The sequence below is a fragment of the Solanum dulcamara genome, chromosome 7, assembly GCF_947179165.1.
Source record: "Solanum dulcamara chromosome 7, daSolDulc1.2, whole genome shotgun sequence".
NCBI classification, from domain to species: domain Eukaryota; kingdom Viridiplantae; phylum Streptophyta; class Magnoliopsida; order Solanales; family Solanaceae; genus Solanum; species Solanum dulcamara.
The window spans coordinates 4,378,229-4,388,108 of record NC_077243.1 but is presented as its reverse complement, the minus strand read 5'-3'; the positions used below and the strand labels follow the sequence as shown (position 1 = coordinate 4,388,108).

Sequence of the window (9,880 nt, the reverse complement as noted above, 5' to 3'; positions counted from 1 at the left end):
TTATCTAGATTATATACGAATATTTTTTATATCTTTATCAAATAACAAAAACTAAATTAAAATATATCCTATTTTGATATAATTGCATTTTAGTTTATGTCAACTTTATTCACCTGCATCATGTTATTATGAAATTTTGATGTACAATGATTCAACTTTCTAACTATATAATCATGTTGCCATCCCATCCCAAAAATGAAATGGCCCCACCCCAACCCAAATAAAGGAAGAAAAACAAAGAAAGTGTGCTGTTATAAGTAAGAAAAAAAAGAGGAGAAATGGTGGATAGATACTCTCTAGCTACTACATTAATATTTCTCATTAATGTCATCAATAACAGTTGTATTTCCAAAGGGGGGAAATATACATGAAGAAATGGAAAATAGAGAATTTCCTAATTTTTTTTCTCTTTTACTAATTTTGGGTCAACTGTTTTTTGGTAGCTAATAGAGTGGTTCATAAATATACTTAAAATTTAAAATTTTAACAAGTTAAGTAGTTACTATATATAGTTTTTCATCAATAAAAGATGCGTTGGATACGACTGAAAATATGCTTTAATTTTCATATCTAGTTCACTCTCCTAGTAAAAATAAAGACAGAGTCAAATTACATAATTAGCAATCTTGATCCCTCACTTATCCTCCCACCGAGATGGAGGAAGATAACGTATATACGTTAATTTTCATATTTAAACAAACGTTACGTGATGTAAGAGGATAAAGGATGTATTTGATACAGCTAAAAATATACTTTAATTTTAATATTTGATTATCTTTAGAAGTAAAAAGAGAGTCGAGTTACACAATTAGCAATCTTGATCCCTCACTTATCCCCCTACCACTTACAAGGATGGAGGAGGATGAAGTATATGCTTTAATTTTCATATTTAAACAAATGTTACGGGATGGAGGATAATGGATGGGTTTGATACGACAGAAAATATATTTTAATTGGTTTACTTCTGTAGTAAATGTAAAAAATAAAAAAGTAAAAAAGTCAAGTTACATAATTAGCAATTTTGATTATGTCAAAATTACATAATATTTTGAGATGAACAAAAAGTTAATATTTATTTAATGAACATACAAAAAATAAATGAAAAATAATTTGAAACGAACCGAATATGAATTAAACTTGAACGATCTAAAGAATAACTTGAGCGGAATTAACTAGCCTGATCAATTTTTGCTTCTCTATTACGTATAAAATTCGATACAACAAATATAATTTTAAACTTATAGTGATATTTAAATATTTTTCCATATTGAATAATTAATTAATTAATTATCCTGTTGTGATAGTTGGGAAGATCAGATAGCTGAAGAATAATGTCACTGCAGTTAGATGAAGTCTCATTAATTATTCCCACTAACTAACTTATTTCTATTTGTTGAGTTTCAGATCATTCAATGTGCAAAGAAATTGTTGTTTCTTGATTTGAAATTTAACCCCTTTTTTCTTTTGTAAGACAGAAATTAAGTTCCTTTGTTTAACAATATTATAATAATTATTATTTGATGTTGAGATAATTGATTATACGTTAGAAAAAATTGAGTAAAGAGATATTTGGATTTTGGTGGCCCCTCGAAATAAAAATGTCAAATTGTGAGAGGGATTAAATATGCAACATTCGGACCCCATACGTCTTTACTCCATCTCTCTTATGGCATGTCAAATCCCCCCCCCCCCCCCAAACCGGTACACACACCAAGTCTATTATATTATTTTTCATCATTACATAATGTCACATATCATAAATTTAAAAATAAACTTATAGAAAAGTAGGACACGTTACTGAGCTCCTATCAAAGGTAAAGTAAAGAATAAAACCAAATTATTAAATTATAAATAAAGACAAAATGAGAATTAAAGGTAATAATGCGATCACCCAAATCGATAGTTATATGCTATGAGATTTTTTTGTCAATATGTAATGATAGATCTAACGATACATATAATATGAAAAATATTAAAATTTAAGTAACAATCAAAATAAATATTATATTTAAACTAACAACACAATAGGCAACTATCGTCCAAACAAGCTCTAATATATATTATCTAGTAAAGTTGTGTTTTTTTCTTGATTTTAATATCTTGTTAATAAGAAAGTGACTATATCAAAAATCTAACTCTTATTTCGAGATAAGATTTGATATTATTTATATCGTGTTTGATTGACATTTAAAATAATTTTATACAATAATTTCAGTATTATTTTATACCAAATTCAACATAAGATAACTTATCCAAAATTTAGCGATTTTTAAAAGAATGACACAGTGATAGCCGAACTAATCAGATGGACCGCTCCAAACCTGGAGTTGACATTTAAATCGAAAGATTTAAAAGAAAGACTTGGCTTCATCTTATTCTTTATTTTGTTTAAAATTAAGGATAACTATAAAGTTTTATATTATACACTGAATATCTCATTTTTATTACAATGAATTTTATTTATATAAAAAGAAAAAAAGAACACATGAACTACATTCTTTTTTCTTTCCACAATAGTTCTTTTGTCATTTAAATAATTTATTGGCAAACAACCTTAAAGAAAAGGTGGGAGAAATAAATAAAAAGAGAACCCAGTTCAAGAAATTCAAAGAACAGATAGTCCAAGTTGCAGAAGCTGCTTTTTTCATAAAGAAAAATCAAGTAAATCTTTAAAGCTTTTTATCCAATCAAGAAATTCTATGACAAAGCTGCACCCCAAAAAAAGGAAAAAGAAAAAAAGAAATCCCCATAAATTATACTCCCATTAATTCATATCATATGATATTTTTAGTTTGGATATACCCTTAATTAGGTGATCTACGAAATGCCTTACGGGCAAAACTTCAAATTTGATAAGTTTTGTAATAAACAACACTTTTAGCTTTCGTATGGTCATAGATTTTGAAGTTAAAATTTAAAATTTTGAAATTTTGATGTTGCTTTTTTAAAATTTTAAAGTTGTATTTGAATATGTAAATTACTTATTTTTAAAAAAAAATTATGACTGAAATCTGAATTTAAAAATATCTAATTTTTAAAATTTAATCAACTTTTATGATCAAACAAATATTTGACCATGAAATATTTGGTCAAATGAAATATTTTCTACTCTCAAAATTTATGATCGAATACTAGTATAACTTTTGACTCTGAAGAGTGAAGGTGTGTCTATGAGATAAGATGAGGATTACAAAAAATCAAGAACACTCATTTTTTTGGATGTAATTTTCACCGCTCGCCCCTAAAAAGTTATTTAATATAATTTTCTTATTAGGAAAAACTTATTTATCTAATTAAGGGTAGAATTATTTTTAAAAAACACACTCCCTCTGTTCTTGTTTAGTCATACAGTTTGCTTTTTAGGGTCAAACGATTAGAATTTTAATTAAAATTTTAAGATGTATTTTTTTATTATATTGATATAAAAAAATTATAATTTATAGTATTTTTTATATATTTTTAAATATCTAAGTTTTTATTTCAAAATATTAAATTAATATAATTTAATTTAGCTTTAAAAATTACTCAAATTGACTTTCAAAAAATGTAACGTGACAAAAAAATGAAGGAGTATGTTCTTGATAAAGTGAAACTATTTATTTTAAATTAAATTTAAAAATTAAAAATATCATATTAATATTATTATGAATTGGAAGGAATAATAGAAAAAACATATTCTATTTTTTTAAAAAAAAATTATTGGACTTCTTACTCTTTTTTAGTAGGAACAGAAAACAGTCCACTTTCTTTATACATAATTACACCCATCAACTCTGATTGCTGTTGACCAAAATCAGAAAAAGAAAAAAAAACAGCTAGGGTTTCTTCTATATTTTACTCTTTTTTCTTTTTCAATTATTCCATTTTACACCCTGGATTTTTAATTTTTTCAACTTACCCCCACAATAATAAAAAAACAAATAAGAAACCAGTGTCACTTCATCCCCTTTCTAATATCAGCCAACAACAAAAGCAAAACGCTTAAGCTACAGCAGCTTTCTTGAAAAAAATTGTCTTTTCTTGTTTTCAATTTCTTCGTTTTTCTGGTATGAATGTATAGTGTTTCAGACAAAATGTTGGGTTTTTCTTGCTTGTTTATGATGCAGAGGTTGTCAATGCTGCTGTTTCTTGTTCTTTTTTACAGTCTTTTCTGTATAACGAGTTCTGCAGATCTGAACTCTGACCGTGACGCTTTACTGGCGTTACGCGCCGCCGTGGGTGGCCGGACTTTGTTATGGAAAATTTCTAACGCAACCCCATGTAATTGGGCTGGTGTTTTATGTGAGAACGACCGTGTTACTGTTCTCCGGTTACCGGCGTCTTCACTTTCAGGTGAGATTCCGTCGAATACCATTTCGAATCTTACTCGGGTTCGTACGATTAGTCTTCGTTTTAACCGGCTTACGGGTTCTCTTCCTTCTGATATTTCTCAACTTGTTGAGCTTCGTAATCTTTACCTTCAGGATAACCAATTGACTGGCTCTGTTCCTTCTTCGTTTTTCACGCTTCACTCAATGGTTCGTTTAGATCTTTCTAATAACAATTTTTCTGGAGAAATACCATCTGGGTTTAACAATTTGACTCGTTTGAGGACACTTTTGCTTGAAAAGAACCAGTTTTCTGGGTCTATTCCTGAGCTGAAGCTTTCAAAACTTGTACAATTTGATGTCTCTGGTAATAGCTTGAATGGGTCTATTCCGAAGAGTCTTGAAGGAATGCCTGTTGGTGCTTTTGCTGGGAATTCACTCTGTGGGAAGCCTCTTGATATTTGCCCCGTGGCTGCGACTCAGCCTGCTATTGCTACTGGTGGGATTGAAATTGGGAATGCGCATAATAAAAAGAAGTTGTCTGGTGGTGCAATTGCTGGCATTGTTGTTGGATCTGTAGTGGGATTCCTTCTGCTGTTGTTGATTTTGTTTATGTTGTGTAGAAAGAGGTCTGGTAACAACGCGAGGTCTGTTGATGTGGCTACATATAAGCATCCGGAAACAGAAGTTTCTGTGGAGAAGCCTAATGTGGACCCTGAAAATGGTGGTGGTGCAAATAATGGGTATTCAGTGGCAGCAGCTGCTGCTGCTGCAATGACGGCTACTGGAAAGGGAGGAGAGACCGGTGGAAATGGCGTGAAAAAGCTGATCTTTTTTGGTTCAGCTAGAATGTTCGATTTGGAGGATTTGTTGAGAGCTTCTGCTGAGGTTTTAGGGAAGGGGACGTTTGGAACAGCTTACAAGGCGGTTTTGGAGATGGGCACAATTGTAGCTGTTAAGAGATTGAAGGATGTGACCATATCTGATGTGGAGTTCCGGGAGAAAATCGATAAGGTTGGACAAATGAATCATGAGAATCTGGTGCCTCTTAGGGCATATTATTACAGCAGGGAGGAAAAACTTCTTGTCTATGACTACATGCCAATGGGAAGCTTGTCTGCTCTTCTTCATGGTGAGTCAAAGTTATACGCTTTCCTTATAAATTGATAACTTTTATTGTTATATTACCTGAGGGCAATCTCTATTGCTTTTCTTGTTTTAGTCTGTGGATTGGTTAGTGATTTGTTGCTTACTCTGCTCCATGCAATGCCTCTTTTTGTGGGAGAACATCCATCTAACTGAACGAAAGATAAATGTCTTGTTTTAGCGTGCCTTATGTGATGCTTTGTGCCTTCTATTACATTTCATTCTATCCGTAAGGATTGTTACTGTTCTCTTATAAGCAGAACTCTGTTTTTCCTATTCTTGGTTGTCATATCATAACCGTTATCCAACAATATCTTTAACCTGCACTAATTGAATCTATCATGTGTCTTCACCTTCTAGAGCTTTATTGCTAAAATGTTTCTAAAACTAAAAGGCATCTATTTGACTGTGTGTAGATCTTCTTAAGTATGCATCTTGTATGAATTTGAATATTTCTCTTCAACGAACTCTAAAAGCATAAGTTCAATTATTGTGGTGTATCTGTGAAATGTTGCTTTTATAGCCTGTGAAACTCGGAAACTTGTTAAATTGCAAATAGATCATTAGATGTTTGCTACAATTTTATTCGTGCTATTCATTACCAAGCTCCCTTATTTTCCAGGAAATAAGGTGGCTGGCAGGACACCACTAGATTGGGAAGTCAGGTCAGGCATTGCCCTTGGTACTGCCCGGGGCATTGAATACATACACTCTCGAGGTTCAAGTGTCCATGGGAACATCAAATCATCCAATGTTCTTCTCACCAAATCATATGATGCACGAGTCTCAGATTTTGGCCTAGCTCAGCTGGTTGGACCTCCAACTTCCCCAACTCGAGTTGCTGGATATCGTGCTCCAGAGGTAACTGACCCACGCAGAGTTTCCCAAAAGGCAGATGTATATAGCTTTGGTGTATTGCTTCTGGAGCTTCTTACTGGGAAGGCACCCACTCATGCCCTCCTGAATGAGGAAGGTGTTGACTTGCCAAGATGGGTGCAGTCCATCGTTCGAGAGCAATGGACTTCAGAAGTCTTTGATCTCGAGCTCCTCAGGTACCAGAGTGTTGAGGAAGAAATGGTGCAACTCTTGCAGCTCGCAATAGATTGTGCGGCTCAATATCCCGACCACAGACCTTCTATGTCTGAGGTCTGTGAGCGGATTCAAGAGCTCCGTCGCTCAAGCTTGCGGGTTACTCAAGAGCAGTCTGACTCTGTCAATGAATCTGATTGAGGTGGTCCTTAGTCCTTTTACATGTGCAGTACTTGAACTAAAGAAGCACCATCACCAATTTACAGAATCCCATTTAAGCATATTAAACTTTTCATGCTTTCTGTTTTGGTTAGTAGGACCTATCTTCCCTCATTTAAATTTAACAATTTATGCCCCTTTCTTTTTCTTAGTTCTCCATTGTAGTTGAGCTAGATCCCTTTTCATTTTCCTTTGTGTGGGGGGGCAATCTCTGTACCATTTGTTCTTGTTGGGTGGATAATGGTTGCTGTAATTATTACTATCAGCCTTTGCTTTTACTTTAACCAACTTTATTGAGAGCTTAATACCTACCTTTACTTTGTATTTTCATTTACGAAGTTTGTTGTTTGGTACTCCTCCAGGACGGTATTAAGCTAAAAAAGCATTGATTAGGAGCGTTATTTGACTAGTATACTTCTTATTAATTTTTTATTTTTTATATATTTATGTGCCTTTTAATTTTAGAATAATTGATGCTAAGGGCAAAGTTTGAAAAAAATAATTAATTCTCTCTTAATTGCTTAAATTGACAATTATTTTGGATCACGTACTTTTAGAGCTTGTTTGCTTATCTTTGTTATTTTAGCTTAAAAATAAGTTTTTATAAGCACTTTTTAACTTTATTCAAACACTTCAAAATTGTTTTAAAATGGGACGGAGGGAGAAGTAGTGAGTACTCCCTCCATCTAATATTCATATTAGATGGACACTTTTTATTTTACACGGTGATTAAGAAATCATTAATAGATTGATTACCTTTACTATTTTGCCCTTTATTCATATCAATTCAATATATATAGAGTATAGACATAGTTAGTATTGAGAATTGCTCACATTCAAAAGACCATATTAATTGTAGGAGTAAATTGGAAAAAAAATAATTAATTCTATCTTGATTTAGTAAGTGAGCAAGTAATACGAGATAAATATTTTTTAATAAAATGTTCATCCAATATGGGACAGAGGGAGTAATAAATTAGTGAAGTTGCCATGCTTTGTTGGTGGATCAGGACAAAGTTTCTTTGGTTTCACGGATTCTGCACCCTCTTTACTTCGTTTTTGATGACCTCTTATCACTTTATCCAGGTTTTAATTAAAGTAATTAGTTGTCTTTCTTGGAAGTTGGATGATGGCATAAAGAAACCTTGTTCCCCATCAGTTTTATTAACACCAATTCAATAAATACATGACATGACATGTGTCTTCACAAACATGAGCGGATAAGTTCGCTATTCCTTAGGAAAGGTACTGTGTGCTTCTTTGATTCTGGATATTACTGAAGCTAATGAATTTTTTTAATACAAAAGGTGCAGTGTTGTTGAATAATAGTTGGAAAATTTGTTGCAAGACTCATTGAAAGTCTGAAAATAGTGAAAGAGATTGTGAGACTGCAAGTGAAAGATAGGTGAATTCACAGAACTCAATGCTTGAGGTCAAAATTGATTTTCTCAATCTAGAACGTAGATGTAATTCTGAATCCGTCACAATTATTAACAACCAAAAAAGTGTAACAACTAGTAATAATGAAAACCCAAAAAATAGTTGCTCTAGTGGTCCACATTTTTTTGAATACAAAATTGTTGGTCAGACTCACACATTAGGTGAGTGAGCAGTCACTGGAAACTTAGTGGTCCATTACAAAATTTGTTAGCATCCAAAGCATTGAAAGGATTTTACCATACCCCTTAGAGGTCTTATCATCCTTGGATCTATTTGGCATTGGGCCAATGACAAGCTCATAGAACAGCCAAAATAATCAAGTAAATAGACAAGAGACAAAATTGTAAAGTAACTTATTTCAATCTCTGTGACCTCTTTTTGGTGATATTTCCATTATGTATTGGCTTGCTTTGTCCTCACTGGCATTTTGATTTGAAATTGTTGTGGAGCTGTTCTTTACCCCAGTGTTCATACAATTGAATGCCTAAGCATGTGCCATCACAAATAAGGTTTCTTCCTTTTGGGGTGGACCATCTCACCACTATTGAACACGTCTTTGCCCCAATCACCATTATATCATACTCTTATCCCCTCGAAGGGTATGGTCTAATCGCCAAAGAAATGGGTAAAAAATCGAAGGAAATACAACAACAATAAAAACAAATGCAGTGTAATCCCACTAGAGAAGTCTGATGAGGGTGGCGTGTATGCAGCTTCACTCCTACCTTGTGAAGATATCAAACAACAAGTATGCAAAGCAAAAACAAAGACGAAGAGAACAATAGCAACACAAATAATACGATAACTGAAGCAAAGGAATGAAACAACATGTAATACTAAAATCGAAGAATAAGATAGTAGGAGAGTAATACTAACAAAACTGAAAAAGGGAACTAGACACGCTTGATTACCGGCTAACATTTTACCCTTATTCTCAACCTCTATTATCATACTATTATCCTCAAAGGTACAGCCTAACTGTCATGAAGTGGGTAAAAATAGAAGAAAATTACGGCTCAAATTTCAGCAAAAATAAAGAACGTTAGATGATTTCTCTCTATATTTAAGTATAATTACTCTATACATGTATTAGTAAAAGGTGAAATAGACTCAACAATAGTCGATATGCACATAAGTGAACATCCCTTCACCCAAAAAATTCGAAATGGATTTCAAATCCAACCACCATATTTTAGGTTTACATAAACATACCAAGTATAAGCTATGTAGGTGGACCTAAGAAAAATTTTAGTGTAGGTGGACACTAGAAAATTTTCATCCACCCCATCCTACTTCATGTGGAATGTCACTTTAAAAGTCAAGAGTTTGTATCTTCGAGATAATTTTTCAAATGCTACTTTAGTATTATTTTTTTTCCAATTCTCGAAATAAAAATTGAGGTCCAAGAAAGTACCAAATGATCATAAGAATTAGGATTTCTTTTAAAAAGCTATATATATTGATCAATACAATTATAAGGCTTAGGTTTTAGGTACAATTGAAAATTATATATGATTCTATTTATCTGGTACTGTAACAATCTAAGCCACCTAATTGAAGGCTGTAGCAAATAAAAATTGTTTGTTAGGTTGAATCACCCGAAGTTGATTATAAAAATAAATAAAAACATGCAAATTAAATAAATACATATATACATGCAAATTAGATCAAATATGTACCATTTGTCTCATTTGCATATAAATGGTGACCTTATATAGAAGGATGTGGAGATTGCAAAT

The 9,880-nt window shown here is 32.4% G+C and overlaps 1 protein-coding gene across 1 annotated transcript; it reads left to right on the top strand.

Moving 5' to 3' along the window:
* The first annotated feature begins 3,824 nt into the window (after positions 1–3,824).
* LOC129895145 (probable inactive receptor kinase At1g48480) lies at positions 3,825–7,012 on the top strand. Its single transcript, XM_055970804.1, has 2 exons — positions 3,825–5,439; positions 6,076–7,012. Exons 1-2 carry the CDS (start codon positions 4,053–4,055, stop codon positions 6,681–6,683), a joined length of 1,995 nt encoding a protein of 664 aa, XP_055826779.1. The 5' UTR covers positions 3,825–4,052; the 3' UTR covers positions 6,684–7,012.
* The last annotated feature ends 2,868 nt before the right edge of the window (positions 7,013–9,880 follow it).

Bases quoted from the DNA above. Each gene is read 5' to 3' on its own strand.
- LOC129895145 (XM_055970804.1), top strand. From the start codon at position 4,053: ATGTATAGTGTTTCAGACAAAATGTTGGGTTTTTCTTGCTTGTTTATG. The intron at 5,440-6,075 runs GTGAGTCAAAGT...CTTATTTTCCAG, and splicing joins CTTGTCTGCTCTTCTTCATG to GAAATAAGGTGGCTGGCAGG.